Source organism: Hyperolius riggenbachi, chromosome 5 (assembly GCF_040937935.1).
Source record: "Hyperolius riggenbachi isolate aHypRig1 chromosome 5, aHypRig1.pri, whole genome shotgun sequence".
Lineage (NCBI taxonomy): Eukaryota > Metazoa > Chordata > Amphibia > Anura > Hyperoliidae > Hyperolius > Hyperolius riggenbachi.
This window is the reverse complement of record NC_090650.1, coordinates 403,007,711-403,034,684: the sequence shown is the minus strand read 5'-3', so window position 1 is coordinate 403,034,684 and position 26,974 is coordinate 403,007,711. Positions and strand designations below refer to the sequence as shown.

The following is a 26,974-nucleotide window of genomic DNA, read 5'->3' as shown; positions in this document are numbered from 1 at the left end:
CTTAATCGCATTAACGGGAAAATGGACAGAGCCATGTATCGTGAAATCCTGAACGACAACCTCCTTCCCACGGCCAGGAAACTGAAAATGGGTCGTGGATGGGTGTTCCAGCACGACAATGACCCAAAACATACAGCAAAGGCAACAAAGGAGTGGCTCAAGAAGAAGCACATTAAGGTCATGGAGTGGCCTAGTCGGTCTCCGGACCTTAATCCAATAGAAAACCTATGGCGGGAGCTCAAGCTCAGAGTTGCACAGAGACAGCCTCGAAACCTTAGGGATTTAGAGATGATCTGCAAAGAGGAGTGGACCAACATTCCTCCTAAAATATGTGCAAACTTGGTCATCAATTACAAGAAACGTTTGACCTCTGTGCTTGCAAACAAGGGTTTTTCCACTAAGTATTAAGTCTTTTATTGTTAGAGGGTTCAAAAACTTATTTCCCTCAATGAAATGCAAATCAGTTGCTATCTTTTATTTAAGGTTATTTTTTCGATTTTCCTTTTGATGTGCTATCTGCCACTGTTAAAATAAACCTACCATTGAAATGATACTGTTCTGAGACTTTTCATTTCTTTGTCATTGGACAAACTTACAAAATCAGTGAGGGGTCAAATAATTATTTCCTCCACTATATATATATATATATATATATATATATATATATATATATATATATATATATATATATATATATATATATATATATATATATATATATATATATATATATATATATATATATATATATATATATATATATATATATATATATATATATATATTATATATATATATCAGCGCTGCGTAATATGTCGGCGCTATATAAATACTAAAATAATAATAATAATAATAACTTGTTTACCAGATAAAAATAAAGAATTGATTTTTGATTTTATGCCCAACAGTTACACTTTAAGGCCCCCTGAAGTAATCAGCCAGGTTGGTGAGTAGTATGCAGGCGCTGCCCCGCGATGCCTGTCCTTGAATGCGTGCCCGTGGCTGGGAGTGCTTTGCGCACTACGTAGTTGTGATGTCATATACAACGCAACGCCTGCGCACTACTCACTGACCCGGCCAATCCAGAAGTAGCTTAGTAGACAACAGAGGGGGACGGAGGAGAACAGGGGGAGCAGTGGGCATGAGGACTGAGGACATGAGGAGATTTCTTAGTGGATACAGTGACAGGAGAACACAAAGCTACTCACAGACTGATGGACAAAGGGGATATCCTGAACTGCTGCCAGCCTGCTGGAGAAGCCGAGATTCCCATCCGGGATAGTGTAGTTGATTGGCTCTCTCTTCTTTATGATGATCTGCAGAGAGAAGAGGGGAGGAGTCAGAGAAGGCTACTCTCTCAGCACACAGAAGCTGGAACAGTCTCACAGGTTAGCTGCAGTGCTGGTGATATGAACAATCCTCTCTAGGTTAGCTCAGTACTGTGCAGAGACTCCAGAAAACGGTACAGCAGGTTCCCACCCTGGTCTGTTTACAGCCAATGCCTACAACTATGACTAAGAGCTGGTCCACACTAGGTCCGGAAACGTATCCGTGGCTGCGTTTTTCAAACCTGATGAAAAACAGAGTCCCGGATACTAATGTTGAAAATAGCAGCCAGCCTCACCCAAGTAAAAAACGGATCCGTCTGCGTTTGCGGGGATCCGTTTTCAAAACCTGAACGGAAGGTCTGGATCTGCTGCATTTTCACGCAACGGATCAGGACCACGGATACACGCAGGGGTAGTGAAAGCAATGAGAAAACGCATCTCCAGCTCCACAGGAAAAAAAAACGGATGTTAAAACGGATAGCCTGAGCTTTATGATTGGCCCAAAAAAATCCTCCCACTCCTTCCTAATGATAGAGACGTTTTCTGTCAGGGAAAAACCTGAACGGAAACTGATGCAAAACTGATGCACTTTCATCAGTTTGCAGTACGGTGGGTACTTCCCCTGATCCGGACTGCAGTGTCCGTCCTGCAACTGTGTCTAGTGTGGACCAGCTCTTAGGGCGAATTGTAGGCCCGATACGCATCAGTTCATTCTGTGGTTTTATTGCCCTTAGTCATTTAAAGTCTTCAATAAATAATACCAGCTTTTTCACCCACCTCGTCTGGCTTACGGACCCTTCTTGTTTGTTAAAATGCCTCAACATAAACAGGATATTCTATGCAGGAAAGACCTTATTATCAGGTGGTGCAAGTTGGAAGGCAAATCAACTCAATCAGTCAATATAAAGGAAACCGTTATCATGATCCTGACCTACCAGCATCAGTGTAAAAAAGATATAGGACAGGAAATATTCTCTTTAGATTTGCATAGAAGACACCCTCCAATCATAAGCAGAAGAAAGCCTTTAATCATAGGCAGAGGGTTATTTTGTATTTTTTCCTCAATATGCATTTAGTAGATTTAAATTTAAATTATGCAAAACACATTTTGTAAAAAAAAAAAAAAAAAAGTTTTAACTTTATCAAAAAGAAAATTCATTGCTGCAGCAACGCTAAAGTCCTTTCTTCCTTCACAACCTCCCAACTTGAGACTGATATGATAGGTCATCAGCTGGCAGGAAGGCGGGGCTTCAGCTAACAGAGGAACCACTCTCCGCGCTTCATGGCCATATGTGGGAGTGTTCCAGGCTGACTGGAAGTGAGCAGGCAGGGGAGGTTGCTGAGGAGAAGATGAGGATCTATGAATTGACATCTTATTTTTTTTTACAAGATAAAGCATTATTTAACCACTTCAGCCCTCGGTCGTTTTCACTTTTTGCATCCGAGCAATGTTCACCTCCCATTCATTAGCCTATAACTTTATCACTACTTATCACAATGAAGTGATCTATATCTTGTTTTTTCCGCCACCAATTAGGCTTTCTTTGGGTGGTACATTTTGCTAAGAGGCACTTTACTGTAAATGCATTAAATTATGTCCCTATCACAATGTATGGCGACAATATTTTATTTGGAAATAAAAGAGCATTTTTTCCGTTTTGCATCCATCACGATTTACAAGCTTATAAAAAAAAAAAAAAAAAATATTTCATCTTTACATAGATATTTAAAAAGTTTAGACCCTTAGGTCAATATTTATGTGTATTTTTGGCCACAAGATGGCAACCTTGAGTTTGTTTACATGACGTCACTCTAAGCGAAACATTTACGCTTAGAGGGACATAGGAGGCAGAAAAAGCAAAGCTTCCTAGAGAAGCTGTCGATTTTTCTGCAGGGGAGAGGAATCAGTGATTGGGCACCATGGCCCTATACATTGATTCCTGGGCTAACCATCCACGCCCGGGAGCACGCATGCACACGCGCGATCGGCCGCGGGAGCACAGGGGAGCGCACATGTCCTCCTTGACGTAGAACTACGTCAAGGAGGACAAAGTGGTTAAAATAATGATCCAATGAATGCATAAAAACATGCCAGAAGTGGTGCTCTCAGTAATCCTAAGGATGGTGCCTGCAAATGCTAAAACATTACTTCCTGCCCTGTGCAGCCAATCATACACGCAGGAAGAGGGAAACTCAGGGTTAAGTATGACTACTAAAAAGTGCTTCTCTGGAGGATAATCGAAACAGACAGGCTACAGGATGGTGGGATGAAATAATAAATATGGGATGATGAGGAGAGACGGCTCACCTTCTGAGTCTTCCTAATGGTCGGTGTCATGTCCTTGAAGTAGTCTGGTTCCTCTGAGTCGGAATTCTGTGTAGCTAAAGTCCCATTCCCACCTTCAATCTTCACGCTGGTGGGGGCGTCATCATCCCACGAACTCCAATCTTCCACCTGGATAATAAAGACAGGAAGCAATGGACTGTTTAACAACACTTCATGTACTGCAGTCCAGAATGTACAGACTGTGCTCAGCTGTCAGCAGAGCTGTGGAGTCACTATTAAAATCTTCTGACTCTGAAGTGTATGATGCTGCTGACTCTTTGACTCCAACTCCTCTAATTTACATACACACTTTCAATTAACAAGATTGCTGTAACATTAAAAGCATTTCCTCACTGCCAAAGCTAGTCCTTGGTAAGAGTACTTAGAGGGTACAGACAGGAACAAAGAACATTGATCAGGCCCTAGGCCATCTAACTGTGGGTAGATGTAAGAATGATGTGCAGGTACTCTGCAGAATGAGGGGATTCTTCCTCTATTACACATTCTTCATGTAAAATCTGAAACAGATTTACAGGTGATAGACAACACCTCTGCAATCAGTGTGAGCAACATTCTCAGTGGATTTGCTACAGTTCTGTGGGGAGTGCATATGTAAAGTGTAGTGCTATTGTATAACAATTTGTAATCACCAACCCCCAAAATATCAAATTAAAGGATTTAATGAGCAAAGGGAGTTTAAAAACAAAGTACACATCAGATATACGGTCATAATCAGATATGCTTTTAAAATATAGCAGTGTTCTCCCCATGTTTCCAGCCGGGTGGCATGAAAAAACAGCCGGGTGGGGCCCGACGGGGGGAATGAAGGATCGACGCAACTCTGCTTACAGCACAGGTGGTGGATGAGGTGGTGTGCTGATGACAGCCGGGCGCTCATCAAAAGTAGCCGGGTGGAGCACCCGGCTAAAAGAGCATGGGGAAAACACTGTATGGTGACTGCTTTATTGCAGCAACACAAGTAACTTGATTTTTGATTGGTTTATTTCATTTTTGAGGACTAAGCACAGCTATTACTGTATATACACAAGTTAAAGGGACTCCGAGCACCTATCATGGGCATGCCTTTAAGCCAGACGACTTCCAACAAAGTCATGCTATGACCCCTCTGGAGGAGCACCTTGCAATGGCAATGCGTGTCACTTCCTCTTCCTGCTTCATTCAGTGATGCACTTCTCTAACAGAGAAGACAGGGGTGACCTGGAAGTTATAACAGTCAAGATGGCAGCCCCGATTTTTAAATTGAAATCGAACGAAAACTATTTGGTGTAGAACGGCATCAAATGAAAGAGGAGAGCACAAGCTACAGAAAGGTATGCATCTTTAAGTACTTTGCAGTACTGGTCAGAGTCTCTTTAAGATTACTATTATCTGAGAAATAGAACATTTTATAATATTTTGTCTTTTCATTACCATGAGCTTGCTGGGCAATCTGCAAACAAGTGGTCTTCTCTAATTGCCAGACATTTAGCTAGCATCCTGTGAGACCCTCCTGATGTTGTAATTAACCTCCCTGGCGTTCTATTAAAATCGCCAGGGAGGCTGCGGGAGGGTTTTTTTTAAATTAAAAAAAAAAACTATTTCATGCAGCCAACTGAAAGTTGGCTGCATGAAAGCCCACTAGAGGGCGCTCCGGATCCGCACTTTCGATCGCCTCCGGCGATCAAAAGTAACAAGGAAGGCCGCAATGAGCGGCCTTCCTTGTTTCGCTTTCCTCGTCGCCATGGCGACGAGCGGAGTGACGTCATGGACGTCAGCCGACGTCCTGACGTCTGCCGCCTCCGATCCAGCCCTTAGCGCTGGCCGGAACTGTTTGTTCCGGCTGCGCTGGGCTCGGGCGGCTGGGGGGACCCTCTTTCGCCGCTGCTCGCGGCGGATCGCCGCAGAGCGGCGGCGATCAGGCAGCACACGCGGCTGGCAAAGTGCCGGCTGCGTGTGCTGCTTTTTATTTGATAGAAATCGGCCCAGCGGGGCCTGAGGAATCCTCCTGCGCAGGTTACCCCGAGCTGAGCTCGGGATAACCGGCAAGGGGGTTAAAGGATACCTTAGCCCTTAATACATTTTGTATGTGATGCCCTGTGTGTGAGTGGGGAGGTGCGCATAGGCTTACGGCCCGGTGTCTATCTCTGTTCATCATATAAAAAGTCCCCGTACAAAGTTGTGGTAGGCGCAGTTTGTCTGAGTACACGTGCACCCTGCGGGAAGACGTAACCGGTATTGCGTGCCCTCTGACCCGGACATACTGTGTGTGCATACGTAGTATGTCTGCTTGGACACCACAGGGCACGCATGCCGGTTAAGTCTTCCCGCAGAGTGCGCATGTACTCCCTGCGGACAGACTGCGCCTGCCACAGCTTTGTACTGGGACTTTTTTTTTATGATGAACGGAGATAGACACCCTGCCACTGGAGGTGCGGTAAGCCTATGTGCACCTCCCCACTCACACACAGGGCATCACATCCAAAATGTATTAAGGACTAAGGTATCCTTTAAGGCAGTGTTCCCCAACCCTGATTTTTTTTTTCTAAGCCTCTATGAAGCTGTTCCTCCCTCCCTCCCTCCTCCCCTCCGTGCAGAGACTTGAACAGGATGGCAATCCGTCCTGTTCCACCTCTCATAGGCATCAGACTATGAGAGGACGGCGAACCCCGGCCAATCACAGGCTGGGGAACGCCGATCTCGTACAGCGCTGCCGGAGGCCGCATCGCTGTACGCATGTAAACAAAGGGGATTTCTTTCCCCTTTCGTTTACAAACAGCCTGCTAGCCGCGATCGGCAGCTAGCAGGCTAATCACGGAACTCCGTTCCGTTAAGTGGCAAGGAGCAATCGCACATGCGCGTGGCCGTTCCCTGGGAAACTGCAACCCCAGCACTTGATGCCCATTGGCGTTAGGCAGTCCCCAGCTAGTTAAACAATACCAGCTGCCTGGCTGTCCTGCTGATGTCTTTAGCTGTAGTAGTGGCTGAATCACACACCTGAAACCAGCATGCAGCTAATCCAGTCTGACTTCAGTCAAAGCATCTACTATGCATGCTTGTTGAGGGGCTGTGGCTAAAAGTATTAGAGACACAGGATCAGCAGGAAAGTCAGGCAACTGGTATTATTTTAAAAAGGAAAAATCCATATCCTTCTCAGTTTAGGTTCCCTTTAAGGAGTATGACTGATATCACAAATGCTGAAGCTAGGATTCTCCTAATTCCCTGGGGGCTCCGGGGATGCACTGCAAATGAAGGTTAGAAAAGAACCAACCTGTTTAGGGACGGACGAGTAATCTACTGCAGTTGGCAAAGTTATCTGATCACCGCTGAGCTTTCTGCCACGTCCCGACCTTACAGGAGAAAGAACATCGAGCGGTGTTATAAAACAATAAGAGACAACAGGAAAATCTTATCTACTCAGGTTATCATTTACACCTCCAAAAACATAAAATCGGTGCACTAAAATATGACACTTTGCTTGGTGCAGCTAGATTCAGGACCGGCTTTACTAAAGGGTTCCTCCACAAAAGAAAAAGATCTGGGCACTGACCATCCATGCGGGCAGGAGACTATTTGCAGCTTTCAAATAATCAAGCAGTTATACATGATTATTGGCATACGGAGGTGGAAGGGAGAGAGTGGAAGAGTAGAAGACAGGCAGGCACAACGACCTTCTCATACATGTGGTTTCACGCATAAGGGGAGTTAAACATTACACAAGGGCTGTCCAACTGGCCCCCGGGCTGTGCTCACTTGCCTGGACTATTTTTTGGTGCCAAGCTCCTCCTCCGTCAGGCCCACCTTTTGATTTCTTAAGATGGCTGAGACAGTTCTGCATGAATTTCTAAAAACCTACCAATATTTTGTCTCAGACACTCTTGACAAATCTGGCCCACGGTTCTCAACAGGCAGTATGTGTAACCCTGGGGGTACTTGGTCTGGGTTTAAGGCAGGGGTGGGTGTATCCAGCTCATTTGGATATTTAATTTGACATGCCGATGCAGGGCCAGATTCCATGCCACAGACAATGTGAATATTGCCCCAGTAGGTGAATTGGCATTACGCAGTTCCACAGAGGACTTGAGATGTTTTTTACAATATGAAGTACTCAGCAAACCCGGACTCTCATAAAAGGTGTACATGCTGTAATAATGTTGGGGAACACTGCTCTGTATGACACAATGAGACCTTACCTGCATATTAACCTCTTGAAAAAGGAGAGAATGGATGCCAGGCAAGTGCAAATCTTAAACAGGCGGAATTGTGTGACAGCCATGCTGAGTGATCTCCACCTGCAATTGCAAACATACACTCATATCAATTCAATGTATATCAACGCCAGTTCCTGTGTTTTTAAAGAGAAACTCCAACCTAGAATTGAACTTTATCCCAATCAGTAGCTGATACCCCCTTTTACATGAGAAATATGATTTTCACAGACCATCAGGGGGCGCTGTATGACTGATTTTGTGCTGAAACCCCTCCCACAAGAAGCTCTGAGTACCGCGGTACTCTGGGCAAACTGCCACAATGTAACAATGTTCACAGACAGGAATTAGCTGTTTACAGCTGTCTCTAACAGCCAAAACAGCTAGGAGCAGCTACATAACCGGCCCACAGTAAAAATGTCACCATGTAATAAATGTCAGAATGTAAATCGGGGAGAGGAAAGATTTTACAATGAGCAAACACTGACTAAATCATTTATACATAATTATGGTAAAAATGAAGCACTTTTTTTACTACATTATTTTCACTGGAGTTCCTCTTTAACTGACACCACACTAATACATTGAAGGAGACAGGATTCCAGACTTTGCAGCCAGGCTTGCTCTAGTAGACCATAAAATGACTGCAGGCCGCCCTATTTCACACAGCTGTCTATGTCCCTTCCCCTGTCATCTGAACAGCATGATTAGTGGTTCTCAAACTTATTATTGGTGTCAACCCTTAATGGCTTTGAATGTTTTTTAAAGGCACCCCTCAGCACAAAAACTACTACCAAAATGCTGTTATGACCCTGCATCATCCACCCCCCCTTTAAGTAGCTAGTGATGGTTATTAGGCAATCCCCCCCCCCCCCCCCCCTCCCAGCAGCCAATGACTGTCTTCCACCCCCTTCCCCCGGAAGCAACCTCCCCTCTAAATATTTAATTAGCCCCACGTTAGACAGAATTACCCCCTCCAAATAGTCTGCGGCTCCCCCCCCCCCCCTCTTAATTATGCAGCACCTCCTGAATGAACATAAGGATAAAGAGTATTTTGTAGAGCACATAGACCAGGGGTCCCAAAAAAAGCCTCAGTGGGCCGCATTCGGCCAGCGGGCTGTAGTTTGAGGACCACTGTGCTAAATCATGTAGCAGCCCTGCCATAGAGCCTGCCTTTGGCTTGTACAGCTGAATTGCTTCAGTTCCAGTGTTCTCCCCAGAAGTTTTTCGCAGCTGGGCGGCATGAAAAATTACCTGGACCGGGAGGTACAGGGAAATACAGGATCAGCGCTTTCATTGGGGTGAACTGGGCAACTGCACAGGGCCTGAAAGCTGGCTCATAGGCCACCAGATCTCAAATTGCAGTTCAGCTCCCCCCCCCCCCCCCCGGGGTGCCTGGGCATAGCTGCAGGGAGAAGATGAGAGTGTAAGCTCTTCAGCCCAGCGTGCAGTGTGAACTCTCTGATGACTGTGTGTTATCTTCTCGCTACAGAAGCCTCCTCAGGTCCTCTTAACATCCCAGAAACACCTCAAGCTGTGGTACGGCTGTAGCCTGAATCCCCTGCTAACCCCGGGACACCCCCCCCCCCCCCCCCCCACTGGCCTTATCTCCCTACATGGAACCAGCATGTGGAGAGCAGGCGGAGACAGCCAGGAGTGCAGTGAATACTAATGAAGAGAGGCAGAACACACACATATATACACTCCCCCCCCCCCCCCCCCCCATACACACATGCGCAGCTCTCCACTCCTGTGAGTCAGTAGCAGAGGGAGACTGTGAGAAAGATTGTCTGCTGTCCAGCGTACTTTGCTGCTTCCCCCTGGAGGGCTGCAACAGGTGAATATTTCCACCAAGATTGCCAGCTACCGGGTTTATAAGCAGGTTCAGGAATTAGCAATGCAGCAATGCAAGGGGAAAAAAAGCGATTCCAGGAGCAGCGCATCCAATATAAATCTTCAACTTTTAATTCTCTTCGTTAAAAAACAGTGATATATGGCATAAAAATGTTGCAAACAGATATACTCATCAGGCCATTGCAGGAGGATAGAGGTGCGGAGGTGTAGTCGACGGCCGTTTCGCCCCAAGATAAGGGCTTTCTTGAGACCGAACCGAGAAAGCCCTTATCTTGAGCTGCTCCTGGAATCGCTTTTTTCTCCTTGCATTGCTGAATGAACTTTTGTATTGGTTCCGGATGTTGCACCATCATTCATGAGTGTTGTTTATGGCTTATATATGTAGTGCACTCGCCACAATCCACCCTCTCTGCGATACAGGAATTAGCAATGTTTGTAATGTTCATTTGGATTCTACAGTCGGCTGCTGCAGTGCTGGCTTCCATTCCATAGGGTGATCTGGCAGCCCCTGCAATGCTCTAGCATGCTGATCTATGATACATGTCCTACTATTAAAGGAGTACTGTTGCGAAAATCTTAAAATGTAAAATATATGTAAAAACAAATAAATAAAAAAGTCTGTTTCTTCCAGGTAAAAAGGAGCCATTATTTACTTTTCTCCTATGTTGCGGTCACTAACAGTAAGTATTAGAAACCTGACAGAACCGACAGGTTTCGGTCTAGTACATCTCTTCATAGTGGATTCTCAGCATGGTTTTTATTATTTATAAAGACATTACCTGAAAAATGTACATAAAGATGCTCGCTGATGCAGGACCAGATTCTGTGCTGCAGACACAATGTACATCTTGCCCCCAGTAGGGGAATGGGCGTTGCAGGGTTCCACAGAGGACTTGAGATGTTAATTTTCACAATATGAAATACTCAGCAAAACCCTGTCTCTCATAAAGGGGTACATGCTGTAATAATGTTAAAGTGAACCTCCAGACTAAAAATCTACTCGGCAGCACTGAAAAGGGTTGGTGTTTCTTTAACGGTTTACAGCATCAGAACTTTGTTTTTCTTACCCAAGCCTCATTTTTAGCTGCACAGAAGCTAAGCTCCGTCCCATCAAAGAAAACTGCCCGGGCATTTTTATCCTGATACTGTGCAAAGCATGATGGGATTTCTGATATTGTTGTACTCGTTGCCTAGCAATTGGGAGGGGTGATCCGGACAAAGGACAGTTGGAACTGTGTCTCATGCTCCCCGTCATCTCCTTTCAATCGAAAAAGATGGCTGCCCTCATGAAATCACAAACATTAGCCTGTTCTTTTAAAACACGGTGGGTAAGAGTTTATATTAAATTAATTAATATAACTAATGTAACTTAATGACAGTATGTTTGTTTAGGCTGAAGTTCCTCTTTAAACACTGCTCTATATGACACACTGATACCTTACCTACATATTAACCACCTTCTGCCGTTCCGTTGTCTTCTAATCAGCCTCGGTAATCTGGCCAGTCATGCACTTTTTGTGCATGCGTGGCATAGCCGCACGCCTCCACTGAACTCCCGTGTTTAGGAGCGCGATGGGTGGGTGTGCGTGCAGTCGAGATGGGCATGTGCAGAAGAGCTCAGCTGATTACATTACCAGTGCTGATTAAAAGACAACGGAATGGCCGGAGGGAACGGTGAGGAAGCCCCAGGTAAGTATAAATATAGCCGTTATCTTCATCTCAGGTTCTTTTTAAGGCTCTCCATTAGACGTTTCCACTGTAATTTTGCGTTTTCACGTCAGGAAAATCATACACGATTTTTCTAAAAATCCAAAACTTATTTTACATGTGTAACTTTTTGAAATGGTCCTAATTTACATGTTCTGCCTAGTGACAGCATGACAAGTTCCTTTTTCTGGTAATAATATCTATGTGAAAATTTGCAGTTGAATGCGATTTTTCTTCACTATATACAAAAAAATTGTATATGGCATACGAAAATATAGGATAAGCTTTCAATTTTTTTTTCCTGCATACAAATTCATGCAAAAATTTGCATGAAATGGAAACTAGACCATTCGCCATCATTGGTTTTCATACACATGTGAATTTACATTGCGAACATTTGTGGAAAAAAATTGCGCAAGTGCTGTGGAAACCTAGCCTTACTATTTTAATGACCTGCATTACCTTTATTCTGTTTTCTACAAGCTATTGGTGAGCATGGCAATTATTCAGAATCGCTCCCATACCTCTACCATACACGAGTTCACACGACAGAAGTCACAGGCAGCCCCTGATCAGCCTGGACTGAGAAATAACACAGCTGCAGACTGCCATGTAGTATATTCCACATAGTACAATCATGTGACCTGAGCCATATAGAGGTAGCTGTGTTATGGGGTCACTAGGTGCTATTCAGGAGCATCCCAGACTGCCAAGGCTCAGAGAATGAGCCATTGTTCCTCAAGCAATGAAGGCAGCCATGCCCTCAGGCCTAGAGATGGCCAGATAGGACCTGTGCATTGTCCCAGAGCATGATGGTCTATGCTAACCTCTCAGGCATGACAAGATAAATACCTGGACTAGGCAGCCCCTCTCAGCTTCATCAAACCTCCACACCATTCATAGAGAGCAAGGTATTGTTGTCCCTGTGAAGAAGAGAATAAGCGTTACATACCAGCCGGATGCAGCCAGGGGAATGGAGAACTAGATAGTCCTGATGTGTAAGTTCAGAGTAACCAGAGACCATGCAGATCATACACTAAATGGTCCATCTGGTACCACTGTTCTGTATATATACACAACTAAGTATGACCACCTCTTCCCAAACAGCCAATCACAGAGCTCCCACACTTCTAATTTCTAGGGGAGGGGCTCTCATCCAGACAAACTAAAGAGAATCTGTAACTGGTTTGTAAAATATGTTCTAAATCAGCTTCAAGTCAAACGGGATGCTTTCAAGATGATTCTGTAGCAGAAGAAAGTGATGTGTGTGTTAAAGGACCACTATCGTGAAAAAAGTAGGCAGTTTAAATCTGACAGAACCAACAGGTTTTGGTCCATCTCCTCATGGGGATTCTCATGGTTTTCTTTGTTTTCAACAGCATTTCCTGAACAACAGTTTAACTGCCAAAATAGTAAGATACCATCCAGCCTCCCTACTCACTTGCACGCTATTTTATCAGTTAGACTTTGCTACTGCTGTTCAGGAAATGCTGTTGAAAACAAAGAAAAACCCTGAGAATCCCCCATGAGGAGATAAACTTGCCCAAAGCCTGTTGGTTCTGTCAGATTTTAACTACCTACTTTTTTGCTATAATGGTCCTTTAAAAAGGAAAACATAGGGAAATGCATCCTGTATGTATTAGAAAGTTTAGCCTAATTCCCTCTCATATGTGTTTAACCACAAGTTGTAATTTGATCTCTCCCGTGTGTTACCTGACTGCCACGACAGATAAGCTCATTTGAAAGCACAGGATGTTGACAATATGTCTGCCTCCATGAAAGCAGGAAGTAGAAACGGTGCAGATTTTAGGATTTGTATCAGCTGTAACAAAAGTGTTTTCCTTTAAAAGTTATTATGCTGTTGCGTATCTTTTAGAGCAGAGAGAAAGTTCTGAGTTCAGGTCCGCTTTGAAGGGAACCGAAAGTGAGGGATATGGATAGCAGAGTAGTAGGAGGCGCCCAAATAGATTAGGAATGTCTCAATGTTAGGGATAAATAAAAATAAATAAAATGGTCCTACCTTAATAATTCAGTAGGCATTAGTAAAATAAAGGACATTTATTGAGCACTTAAAGTGAATGTTTACCCATTTAAAAATAAAAAAGTCAGATACTCACCTAAGGAGATGGAAGGCTCGGTCCTAATGCGCCTTCCCTCTCCTCTCCCGGTGCCCGGTCCCGCGCAGGATACCCCGTAGCAGTATTCGACCAGTTTGGTCAAATACTGCCACTTCCACCACCGAAGGGATGTTTCGGAAGCCTTCGGGAGCACTCGGGCTCCCGAGGACGGGCCGCTCCATACTGCGCATGCGTGAGCGTCCTCTATGACACAATCGCGCGTACGTAGTATGGAGCGGCCCATCTTCGGAAGCCCGAGTGCTCCCGAAGACCTCCGAAGTCCCTGCGGCGGCGGACGCGAATGGGGGAGCCAGCGCAGCACCGAGGGCACCGGGAGCGGATAGGGAAGGCTCATTAGGACCGAGCCTTCCCTCTCCTTAGATGAGTATCTGACTTTTTGATTTGTAAATTGGTACCCATTGGCTTTAAAATGACACTGCGTTTCACGGCGTAAGTCGCTTCCTCAGGGCGAATGCAGTGCCTGAAGTTGCACTTTTTCCAGTTGTGGGCGCCTAGTAGGGATATGGAGGCTGCCTTATTTATTTCCTGTTAAACAATGCATATTGCCTGGCTGTCCTGATTCTCTGTCTCTGATACTTTTAGCTATAGACCCTGAACAAGCATGCAGATGAGGTGCTCTGTGTGTGATTGGATTAGCTGCATGCTTGTTTCAGGTGTGTGATTCAGACACTTCGGCAGCTAAAGAGATCAGCAGGACTGCCAGGCAACTAATATTGTTTAAAAGGAAATACAGTAAATATGGAAGCCTCGCTTTAAGTTCCCTTTAAGTGGAACGAGATGAATAACTAACTATAGCAAGTAACTACAGAATATGTCTCATCTAAAGTTTAGATGGTTTACACAGTAAATCTAGCTGGAAACAGCTTCAACAGTATATGATTATTTCTTCCTGTGGTATAATGAGAGCAGCCATATTCTGCTTTTCAGCATTACACAGGCAAGCTGCTCTGCATCTCCACCCCTCAGCTTGTGAAAACTCCATCCCCCTCCTCCTCTCTCTACCCACTCACCTCTGAATCTCATGCATGCTTCACCAAAAGCCTCCTCCTGCCCAGGCTGAGTTCCCATGAGCACTTGCATCATGGGACTCGGAATGCCTAGGCGTGGGAGGAGCTGTGGCGTGGATACATTAATTTGCAAGCAATTGGGTAATAAATACAATTTCATAGAAAAGCATTTGGGGATGAATAATGCCCAATAAACTACATGTAACGGGCAGAAAAATAAAGGCAGGGAAAGTTTGTCTCAGATCCACTTTGACCTCTACTGGCCAGTGGAAAATCAAAGCATGCAAGAACTGGAAGATTCTCATAAGCATTGTAGAATTTTCCATAAGAGGGACGCTCCTAGCACAGCACAGAAGGGAAGGGTGACAGCAGAAATATCACACGCTTCAATGGCAGCCAGGATGCCTAGTAGATCGCATGCATGTGAAAAATAAGAACCATGAAATTAATTAATGGAATAAACGCACTGCGAATGTGGAACCAGAAGGATACGTTGCAGCGGACTACGTGGAGCGTACCAAACCTGCACAGCAAGTTCACCGAACAATGGAATTATAACAAATCATAGAGGCAAAATACACGCATGATTAGTGAAAGTGTGCACTCAGCTGTGACATTAAGATTATTAAGTGCAGCATCAATGTGTTCACAACCTGGTAACAGGATCTGGCCACAGCTCCCTCCACTCATGGCTGTACTCCACTCCTGATCTCCACAGTATGTGCGAGAGGTTACAATAGAGAACTCACAGGCTGATATAGAAGACCTCATGGCTATAGCAGCAATCATTTACTTTTAAACCGATGCACATGCAGCAACGTCAGGGGCGTGCACAAGCGTGCAGGAGCATTTTGTGCAGGAAGCTGGCACATCCAATATGTATCTTAAATACACACTTTAGGCATAAAACAGTTTCCTGTTTTATTTGAAGATTTGCAGAGGGTGTCATCCCTCTTTTTCAGCAGTAACATCCCCCTTAAGGTTTGATCCAATGCAGGGAAACACTAACTTTTTGCTGAGCATTTTTTACAAGAAGAATCTCTCACATCCTGGAACAATTAGCAGGACAAATTAGGACGCGAGACTCGCGTTCAAAAATCTTAACTTTTTAAAAGGAAATATATATACACGTCAGAGTCCAGGTCCCTCTTGCTTCAGACTCCCTTTAAAGTGTACCCAAGGTGACACGATGACAGACGTGTATGTACAGTGCCTAGCATACAAATACTGTAACTATGCTGTGTTCCTTTTCTTTTTCGGTCTGAAAGAGTTAACCATTCAGGTATGCAAGTGACAGCTTCTCTCCCATCAGGAATCCATCAGATATGCCCCAGTAGGCAGAATGACTGTTCAGAGTGTGCCCGGCAGTGTAGGGAGATGGAATGTGCAGCTGACAGCGCCTGTGCTCCCAGCTGTGTATGTGTCATTCAACATCACACCTTTCTCTGTGTAGCAGTGTGTCAGTGACAGTGTTAATCGGAGATTCCCTCTTGTCACTCTGTTGCACTCGCTGTGTCTCAAGACACCAATAGATGGCATCACAGATATGAGACAGCGAGTGCTACTGAGCGGCTAGAGAAAATCCCTGATCAACAGCGGGGGTGACAGGTAGTCTGGTACCACGCACTGCTGCACTAAACATGTTGCAGGCGCAGCGGGGAGCACAGGCGCCGTCAGGTGAAGGAACCTGCTGCACATTCTGTCACACTACTCTGCCAGGTACATTCTGAACAGTAGCTCTGCTTCCCATGACCCACAGTGACTCATGTACAAGCAGGGGAAGGGGGGGGGGGGGGGACATTTTGTGTGCTGAAAGTTTTGGCTTATACATGACTATATACAGTATTTTTTTACATTTTAACCTGTTGCCGACTGCTCCACGTCAATGGGCGTGAGCAGTGCGGCATCCCCAGGACTGCTCCACGCCGATTGGCGTGAATGACCGTCTATGGGGCTAGCAGGAGATCGCGTGCACATCTCCTGCTTGGGGGGCGGAGCTCCACCCCGCCTTCAGAGACTGTTGTACAGCGCTGCGATCCGCAGCAGCACTGAACTGGGGAAAGCCGTGTGACACGGCTGTCCCCCTGGCAGCCTAAACAGTGATCGGCTGTCATAGGCTGAAGCCTATGACAGCTGATCATGCTGATTGGCTGGCGGGGGGAGGGAGGGATATAGACTAAATTAAAAAAAAAAAAAAAACATTTTATTGAAAATTTAATAAATATTTACAAAAAACAAAAACAAAAAAAACACCTGGGGGGGCGATCAGACCCCACCAACAGAGAGCTCTGTTGGTGGGGTGGGGAGAAGGGGGGGGGGGGGGGAATTGTGTGCTGAGTTGTTCGGCCCTGCAGCTTGGCCTTAAAGCTGCAGTGGCCATTTAAGCAATAAATGTCCTGGTCACTAGGGGGGGTTAACACCGCAGTTCTCAAGTGGTTAGCCTCCTTGGCGGTAATCCCGAGCTGAGCTCGGGGTATGCCGCCGGAGGTCGCCGCTCAGGCCCTGCTGGGCCGATTTCAATTTTGTAAAAAGCAGCACACGCAGCCGGCACTTTGCCAGCCGCGTGTGCTGCCCGATCGCCGCCGCTCCGCGGCGATCCGCCGCGTGCAGCGGCGAAAGAGGGTCCCCCCAGCCGCCCGAGCCCAGCGCAGCCGGAACAAACAGTTCCGGCCGGCGCTAGGGGCTGGATCGGGCGGCTCTGACGTCAGGACGTCGACTGACGTCCATGACGTCACTCCGCTCGTCGCCATGGCGACGAGGAAAGCGAAACAAGATAGGCCGCTCATTGCGGCCTATCTTGTTACTTTCGATTGCCGGAGGCGATCGAAAGTACGCTTCCGGAGCGCCCTCTAGTGGGCTTTCATGCAGCCAACTTTCAGTTGGCTGCATGAAATACTTTTTTTTTAATTTAAAAAAAACCCTCCCGCAGCCTCCCTGGCGATTTTAATAGAACGCCAGGGAGGTTAGAGATTGGCTTTCTAAAAAAAATTAAGTAATTTCCCAGGGTAAGAAGATAGCTACAACCGTTTATCTCATCAGTTTAGTTCCTCTTTAAAGGACAACTGAAGCGAGGAGACTATGGTGTCTGCCACATTTATTTTCTTCTAAACAATACCTGCCTGGCAGCCCTGCTGATCTATTTGGCTGCAGTAGTGTATGAATAACACCACAGACAAGCAAGCAGCTAATCCTGTCAGAAACACCTGATCTGATGCATGCTTATGGCTGAAAGTACTAGAGGCAGAGGATGAACAAGATAGCCAGGCAACTGGGATTGTTTAACCAATTCAGCCATTTTTCACCTCCCATTCATCCGCCAATAACTTTATCACTACTTATCACAATGAACTGATCTCTATCTTGCTTTTTCCGCCACCAATAAGGCTTTCTTTGGGTGGTACATTCTGCTAAGAATTAATTTTTTCTAAATGCATTTTAAAGGAATTAAGAAAAAAATTGAGAAAATTCATTATTTCTCAGTTTTCGGCGATTACAGCTTTAAAACAATACATGCTACCATAATTAAAACCCACGCATTTAATTTGCCCATTTGTCCCGATTATAACACCATTTAAATTATGTCCCTATCACAATGTATGGCGCCAATATTTTATTTGGAAATAAAGGTGCATTTTTTTCAGTGTTGTGTCCATCACTATATACAAGCTTATAATTTTAAAAAATAAAAGTAATATACCCTCTGGACATGCATATTAAAAAAGTTCAGACCCTTAGGTAGCTATTTATGTTTGTTTTTTTTTTTTATATAGTTACACATTTTATTTGGGTATTTTTGGGAATGTGGGAGGTAAGCAGTTAAAAAAAAAAAAAAAAAAAAAAAAAAAAAAGGTACGTAGATGTGGTATTACAGTTTGGCCACAAGATGGCCTCAGTCAAATTATTTTTCTTGTAAACAAGTGATCACGCTTACAGGCAGGGCTGTGGAGTCGGAGAGTCGGAGCAATTTTGGGTACCCGGAGTTGGAGTCTTTCTAATAGGGCTTAGAGCAATGAATGGGAATTGTGTTCCTATTCATTGATCTCCGGGAGGCGGCACGAGAGCGCATGGGTGCGTGTGTGATCGCTCACGGGAGCATGCAGCAGCATTTTGGATGTAGCAGATAGGTCCAAAAGGCTTAAATGGTTAAAGTGAAATAAATATGGCAGTCTCCATAACCCTCTCGCATCAGTTGTCTTTTAACCACTTTACCCCCACGCGTACGGATTTCTCCGCCCCCTTTTTTCCCTCCTAAAAAAACAGGGACGGAGAAATCCGTACCTTCCGTGCTACCGCCGCTGTCCGCACTCCCGCCGCTCGTGCGCGCGCACCCGCCGCTCGTGCACGCCGCCGCCCGCTCGCCCGGAGATCAATGAACGGGAAAATCCATTCCCGTTCGCTGATCTAAGCCCCCGCAATGATCTGCTGCTTCTTTCAGAAACAGCGCGATCATTGTGAGTCTCCCAGCCTCCTACTGCTTCCTGTAAGCGTCCTTCCGGACGCTTACAGGTCGCATGTATACAAACTCTGTGGCCATCTTGTGGCCAAATAGTAAACTACACCCTAAAAGCATTTTACATATACAAACATTACATTTACACAATAAATTAACTCATTACCTCCCACACTCCCCAATTTTTTTATTTTTTTTTGTAATTAAAAAAAAAAAAAAATACAATAAAAAACAAAAAAAACAAATAGTTACCTTAGGGACTGAACTTTTAAAATATTTATGTCAAGAGGGTATAACACTGTTACTTTATAAACTGCGGGCTTGTAATTAGGGATGGATGCAAAACTGAAAAAAATGCACCTTTATTTCCAAATAAAATATTGTCGCCAAACATTGTGATAGGGACATAATTTAAATGGTTTTATAACCGGGACAAATGGGTTAATACATTTCATGGGTTTTAATTACAGTAGCATGCTTTATTTAAAAACTATAATGGCCGAAAACTGAAAAATAATATTTTTTTCCCACATTTTTTCCTATTTCCCCATTAAAACACATTTAGAATAAAATAATTCTTGGCATAATGTCCCACCTAAAGAAAGCCTAATTGGTGGCGAAAAAAACAAGATATAGTTCATTTCATTGGGATAAGTAATAATAAAGTTATAGACGAATGAATGGAAGAAGCGCTGAAAGGTGAAATTGCTCTGGTGGTCAGGGGGTAAAACCCCTCAGTTGTGAAGTGGTTAAAGGAAACCCGAGGTGAAAAACTCAGAACATCCTCTTCTCTAAAAGATTAGCAAGCACATGATTACCTTTATGGGAAACATGTATTACAACATATGGAAATCCTAAATAATTCTTGATTTTTAACTTGATTTCACTTTCCAGGGAGCATTTAGCGTGTACTCTCGGTGTTCACTGTATGGGAAAGCAGCCTCGGCAAAGCTCTCCTGCAGTCTATTCACAGATACTGATAAAAACTAATTAGACAGGTTGATCTGGTTAAACAAACACAGGACAACGTCAGCAACTAAATGTGGAATAAAGATTTTTTTTCATTGTGTGCTGTGCAAGAGTTCAGGTCCGCTTTAAAGCGGACCTGAACTCGGAACTTCCTCTCTCCTCTAAATGATAAGCAACAGAATGATAACCTTTAAAGAAAAACACTTCCTTGTTACAACTTATAAAGCTCCTACAGAAATGCTGTAGTTTGGTTACTTCCTAGTATCCTGGGAGCACAGAAAGGGTTAACTCCCATGGTTAGCTCACAACTCGGTAGAGCTGACAGCTCAAATTACACTGGCTCATTACTTGCAGATGAGGGAAAATTAGGACAGGCTGTTCTCTATAAATACAAACAGGGTGAACACAGGGTGGATTTCTCTGTGTTTTCCTCCTCTCCTGTGCAAGAGTTCAGGTCCGATTTACAACCATCATGATCCATAGAAATGGAAAAAACGCTCCCAAAATTGTGAAAACTGTGCAACCCATGCCTGGATCAGATTAGAATATATCATGGGCTGTAAAAAATACACACACACACACGTGTGTGTGTGTGTGTGTGTGTGTGTGTGTGTGTGTGTGTGTGTGTGTGTGTGTGTGTGTGTGTGTGTGTGTGTGTGTGTGTGTGTGTGTGTGTGTGTGTGTGTGTGTGTGTGTGTGTGTGTGTGTGTGTGTGTGTGTGTGTGTGTGTGTACAGTGGGTTTTGTCATATTACTGCCACAAACATGAATCAATTTTACAGTGGGTTTTGTCATATTACTGCCACAAACATGAATCAATTTTATTGGAATTCCACATGAAAGACCAACAAAAAGTGGTGTACACATGAGAAGTGGAACGAAAATCATACATGATTCCAAACATTTTTTACAAATAAATAACTGCAAAGTGGGGTGTGCATAATTATTCGGCCCCCTTTGATCTAAGTGCAGTCAGTTGCCTATAGACATTGCCTGATGAGTGCTAATGACTAAATAGAGTGCACTAGTGTGTAATCTAATGTCAGTACAAATACAGCTGCTCTGTGAGGGCCTCAGAGGTTGTCTAAGAGAATATTGGGAGCAACACCACCATGAAGTCCAAAGAACACACAAGACAGGTCAGGGATCAAGTTATTGAGAAATTTAAAACAGGCTTAGGCTACAAAAGATTTCCAAAGCCTTGAACATCCCACGGAGCACTGTTCAAGCGATCATTCAGAAATGGAAGGAGTATGGCACAACTGTAAACCTACCAAGACAAGGCCATCCACCTAAACTCACAGGCCGAACAAGGAGAGCGTTGATCAGAAATGCAGTCAAGAGGCCCATGGTGACTCTGGACGAGCTGCAGAGATCTCCTCTCAGGTGGGAGACTCTGTCCATAGGTCAACTATTAGTCATGCACTGTACAAAGTTGGCCTTTATGGAAGAGTGGCAAGAAGAAAGGCATTGTTAACAGAAAGCATAAGAAGTCCCGTTTGCCACAAGCCATGTGGGGGACACAGCAACCATGTGGAAGAAGGTGCTCTGGTCCGATGAGACCAAAATGGAACTTTTTGGCCAAAATGCAAAACGTTATGTGTGGCGAAAAACTAACACTGCACATCACTCTGAACACACCATCCCCACTGTCAAATATGGTGGTGGCAGCATCATGCTCGGGGGGTGCATCTCTTCAGCAGGGACAGGGAAGCTGGTCAGAGTTGATGGGAAGATGTATGGAGCCAAATACAGGGCAAACTTGGAAGAAAACCTCTTGGAGACTGCAAAAGACTTGAGACTGGGGCGGAGGTTCACCTTCCAGCAGGACAATGACCCTAAACATAAAGCCAGGGCAACAATGGAATGGTTTAAAACAAAACATATCTATGTGTTAGAATGGCCCAGTCAAAGCCCAGATCTAAAAACTGCTGTTCACAAACGCTGTCCATCTAATCTGACTGAGCTGGAGCTGTTTTGCAAAGAAGAATGGGCAAGGATTTTAGTCTCTAGATGTGCAAAGCGGGTAGAGACATACCCTAAAAAGACTGGCAGCTGTAATTGCAGCAAAAGGTGGTTCTACAAAGTATTGATTCAGGGGGCCGAATAATTACGCACACCCCACTTTGCAGTTATTTATTTGTAAAAAATGTTTGGAATGATGTATGATTTTCGATCCACTTCTCACATGTACACCACTTTGTATTGGTTTTTCACATGGAATTCCAATAAAATTGATGCATGTTTGTGGCAGTAATGTGACAAAATGTGGAAAACTTCAAGGGGGCTGAATACTTTTGCAACCCACTGTATGTGCCGCGATCACTCAAAAACGGCTTGACCGATTTGAACGGAATTTGGTATACAGATCCCTTACTACCTGGGATGATATGTTCTGGGGGTCTCGCATCCCCCCTGCACACCTGGGTGGAGCTACAAACAGCAAATCAGATTTCACCCATCTATGTTAATGGAAAATGGAAAAGGCTGCCATTCTCACAGTAATCAAGCAAGAGTCCCCACACTTGGCACAGTTGGTCACTTGGTGATCAAGGTTACAAATCCAGAAAAAGTGGGCGGAGCATAAAACAGCCAATCAAATTTCAGCCATTAATTTTAAACGGGAAAAGTGTAAACTGCAGCCATTCTTACACTGTTAATGGCAGGGTTCACAAACTTGGTACACTTGGTAACTGGGTGAATGAGATTAAGATTCTGGAAAGTGGGTGGAGCCTACAACAGCCTATCAAAAGTCACCTATTGATTTTCAAGGGGAATATTTAAATAGCTGCAATTCTTACACAGTTAATGGCAGAGGCTTCAAACTTGCTACAGTCTGTCATTGGGTGACTGGGGTTCAACTTCACTAAAGGGGCGGGGGCCAAAAACAGCCACTCAGATTTTCTTGCTGGATAAACTGCTTCCATTCACACATTTTTGATGCCAGGAACCTGAAAGCTCACAAACTTGGTCGTATGTGACTGTGTGTCAAGTTGGTCCTCAGTCATCCAGTGACACAGTTGGTCACTGGATGACTGGAGTTCAAATTCAGAAAGGGGACAGAGCCACAAACAGCCAATCAGATTTGTTTAATTTCACTGGGAATATACAAATTATTGATACCAAGGATTCCAAAGCTCGTAAACTTGGTAAGTAAGTGACTGTATGTCAAGGTTAGAAAAAGTGGGCGGCGCCAACAACTACATTTTTTACATGGGAAAATATAAACTGCAACCATTCTTGCACTGTCAATAGCAGGGTCCCCAAACTTGACAGTGGGTCACTGGGTGAGTGGGATTAATTTTAGAAGTGGGTGAAGCCTACAACAGCCAATCAAAATTCACATTGATTTTTCAACTGGAACATTTACATTGCTACCATTCCTACTCTGTTAATGGCAGAGGCCTCAAATCTCATACAATCAGTCATTGACTGGGGTCCAAATTCACTAAAGGGGGTGGAGCCACAAACAGCCAATAAGATTTGTTAGATTGATTTCAGCCATTCTGTTATTGGCACAGTTCTCAAACTTGACACAGTTGGTCACTGGATGAATGGGATCAATATTCAGGAAAGTGGGTGGAGCCTACAACAGCCAATCAAAAATCACCTATTGATTTTCAAGGGGAATATTTACATTGCCACCATTATTCCACTCTTAATGGCAGAGGCCTCAAATCTGGTACAGTCAGTGACTGGGAGACTGGGGTTTAATTTTGAAAAGGGGGCAGGCTACAAGCAGCCAATCAGATTTGTTTAATTTCAATGGAAAAATGCAATGTATTGATGCCAAGGACCCCAAAGCTCATAAACTTGGTCATTGAGTGACTGTATGTCAAGGTTAGAAACAGTAGACGGTGCCAAAAACTAACTTTTTACATGGGGACCATTCTTACACTGTTAATGACATGGTTCTCAAACTTGACACAGTTGGCCACTGGGTGACTGGGATTAATATTCAGCAAAGTAGGTGGAGCCTACAACAGCCAATCAAAATTCACCTATTATCAAGGAGACTATTGAAACTGTTGCCATTCTTACACTGTTAATGGCAGAGGCCTCAAACCTGCTACAGTCAGTCATTAAATGAGTTATCAGGGATATTTGAACAAAATAAGTGCTACTTACCTGGGGCTTCGTCCAGCCCCAAGCTCCCAGCATGTCCCTAGCCGCAGCTCTGCCCGCAGCCGTTCATATCCTCTGCCTCACAGTCCCTGGCAATGACGTCAGGCCGACCTGGAGGTCGGTCTGTACTGTGCCTGCGCGAGCTGCGCTGTCAGTCACCGCCACGTGGAATGCGCCTGCGCAGTACTCTCCGGTCCGCGTGGCGGTGATTGACAGCGCCGCTCGTGCAGGCGCAGTACAGGCCGACCTCCAGGTCGGCCTGACGTCATTGCCGGGGACCGTGAGGCAAAGGAGACGAACGGCTGCGGGCAGAGCTGCGGCTAGGGACATGCTGGGAGCTTGGGGCTGGACGAAGCCCCAGGTAAGTAGCACTTATTTTGTTCAAAATATCCCTGATAAATCCTTTAAGTGCCTGGGGTGCAAATTCACTAAAGTGGCGGAGCCACAAACAGCCAATCAGATTTTTTTGCTGGATAAAATGCTTCCATGCACACACTTTTGATGCCAGGAACCGAAAGCTCACAAACTCGGTCATGACCTTGACTGTTTGTCAAGGTTACAAACTAACTGTATTTAGAGAGTTTAGCCTGTCCAATTCCTCCTCATTTGGGACCAATCACAATTTGTAATTTCCTCCCTTAGCTGTGTCAGCTGACTGCCACTATACACGATGGAGGCTGGCACTGCAGTAAACAAGTTCTTTTATTGAAAAAAAAAAACATGAAAGTGGATCCGAGATGAACTTTTACTTTTTCTCATTGCATAATTGTGTTCCTTTCCTATTGTTTATAGGGCATTCCTCAAGCCACATACTTTTTTGTTTTAATACCCCAATTCCCTATAAACTAAACAAGCCACACCCACAGGTTTTCAGAGAGCCAAGGCATTTTCAGACAGTAGCAAGGGCTCATGGGAGCTCAGTCTGGGCAGGAGGAGGGGGAGGTATTACTAGCCAGAGATTTCAGAGGCAGAATGGAGAAGGGAAGAGGAGGGGGGATTTGGTTTTTTCCACTGGCTGAGTGCTGGAGATGCTATCAGCTTGCCTCTGTGTAATATTTACAAACAACATGGCTGCTGTTGTATCACAGGAAGAAATAATCATATTCTGTTGAAACTATTTGCAGCTAGATGTGCTGTGTAAACTATCTTTAGATAAGATATATAGACAAGTTACTTGTTATAGTTAGTTTTTCATCTCGGATCAGCTTTAAAATCATGTGGCTAGCGGCCACAGCAGAGCAGCTAAAAAGTAAAAACATGATGTAAACCCTATGTCTGCCTTCAATAAAGCAGGAAGTAGACAAACTCCAGATGTATTGCAGGATTTGTAGTGGCTGTAACAAAGAAATGGATTTCTTTAAAAGTTACTTTGCAGTTGCTTTTCTTTTAGCACAGAGAGGAGGTTCAGGTCTGTTTTAATAATAGGTACTGGCTGCTTGTTACATAGAGCAACTCTAAGATTGGATTGCTGGATTGTTTGCCCTGAGCACATTACCTGGGAGACCAGAGCTGTGATAATCTTCCAGAGTGATGAGCACTCGGCCAGACCTCTGCCTGCTGTTCTTCTGCCTGTAGAATGATTGACAACATTCACATTTCAACATATTTATATAAGAGCTCAGTGTGAACAGGAATTTGCATCTATGTTAGTATGCAGAAGGTTATAGCTCATGCATATGCCCCCAGCATGCACTGGAAGAGGGGCTGCAGAAGGTTATAGCGCATGTATATGCCCCTGCCCCCAGCATGCACTGGAAGAGGGGGTTCAGAAGGTTATAGCTCATGCATATGCCCCCAGCATGCACTGGAAGAGGGGCTGCAGAAGGTTATATCTCATGTATATGTCCCTGCCCCCAGCATGCACTGGAAGAGGGGGGTTCAGAAGGTTATAGCTCATGCATACGACCCTGCCCCCAGCGTGCACTGGAAGTGGGGGGTTTAGAAGGTTATAGCTCATGCTTATGCCCCTGCCCCCAGCATGCAGTGGAAGAGGGGGCTGCAGAAGGTAATAGCTCATGCATATGTCCCCAGCATGCAGTGGAAGAGGGGGCTGCAGAAGGTAATAGCTCATGCTTATGCCCATTCCCCTGCCCCCAGCATGCACAGGAAGAGGGGCTGCAGTCTCAGCACCCCATGCTCTCCACCTCCTGGGGGGGTGTAGCTGTCACAGGCTGGATGTAGAGTATACAGTATATTGCACGTGGGCCCGGCTGCAGTGTAGATTACCCGGCATGCGGTGGGCTGGAGGTGGGAGTGATCAGCAGTCGGGATTGACCCCCGGAAACGCCATCAGGAAGCAGCTCCTCTCTCTCTCTCTTCTCCTCGGCTGGACGGAGGTGACGTTGCTGGACACGTCCTGACAGCTGCGTGATGACGTCACTCGCTGAGGGGCGCGGCATAAAGCAAAGGAAGGCTAGGTGGAGGCTGCCGGGAGGTGTAGTCCTGAGTCCTTACGCGTCAAAATCACAGATCACAGTGTTTGTGGATCTACAGTATAATCATAGCTCCCAAGTCCAACTGTCCCTCTTTGGGAGCCCTGTCCCTCTTTCTATGTATATATGTGACTTCTATGCTGAAAAATATGTTTGATTGACTCTAAACTTTATTCCCATCCTTTAAATTGATATATAATTGTTAAATATTGTTCAAATGTTACTATAAAGGAAAATGAACCAGGATAGAAAGGACCAGTGTGGTTTGAATTATGAAACAACATAATTTTCTTATGAAATCTTTATAGTGTGCTTGAATGGGGGTGTGTCTGGGGTGTGGTTAGAGGTGTGGCTTACGTGTCCCTCTGTCTGATCTCAAAAAGTTGAGAGGTATGAGTATAATGCCTGCTGTACTGTAGGTCTGCATAGCATGG

General features: G+C 44.8%; 1 protein-coding gene across 1 annotated transcript in view; it reads right to left on the bottom strand.

The window, feature by feature from the left end:
• The window catches only part of EBAG9 (estrogen receptor binding site associated antigen 9), a 33,553-nt gene extending 7,104 nt beyond the window's left edge, over positions 1-26,449 (bottom strand). The window contains exons 1-7 of the mRNA XM_068234925.1: positions 26,335-26,449; positions 25,604-25,677; positions 12,273-12,343; positions 7,845-7,943; positions 6,923-7,001; positions 3,637-3,783; positions 1,209-1,316 (exon numbers count right to left, since the gene is read on the bottom strand). Of these exons, the coding sequence (XP_068091026.1) occupies positions 1,209-1,316; positions 3,637-3,783; positions 6,923-7,001; positions 7,845-7,927 (417 nt within the window). The 5' untranslated portion in view covers positions 7,928-7,943; positions 12,273-12,343; positions 25,604-25,677; positions 26,335-26,449. The remainder of the gene's footprint in view (positions 1-1,208; positions 1,317-3,636; positions 3,784-6,922; positions 7,002-7,844; positions 7,944-12,272; positions 12,344-25,603; positions 25,678-26,334) is intronic.
• Between the last annotated feature and the right edge of the window lie 525 nt (positions 26,450-26,974).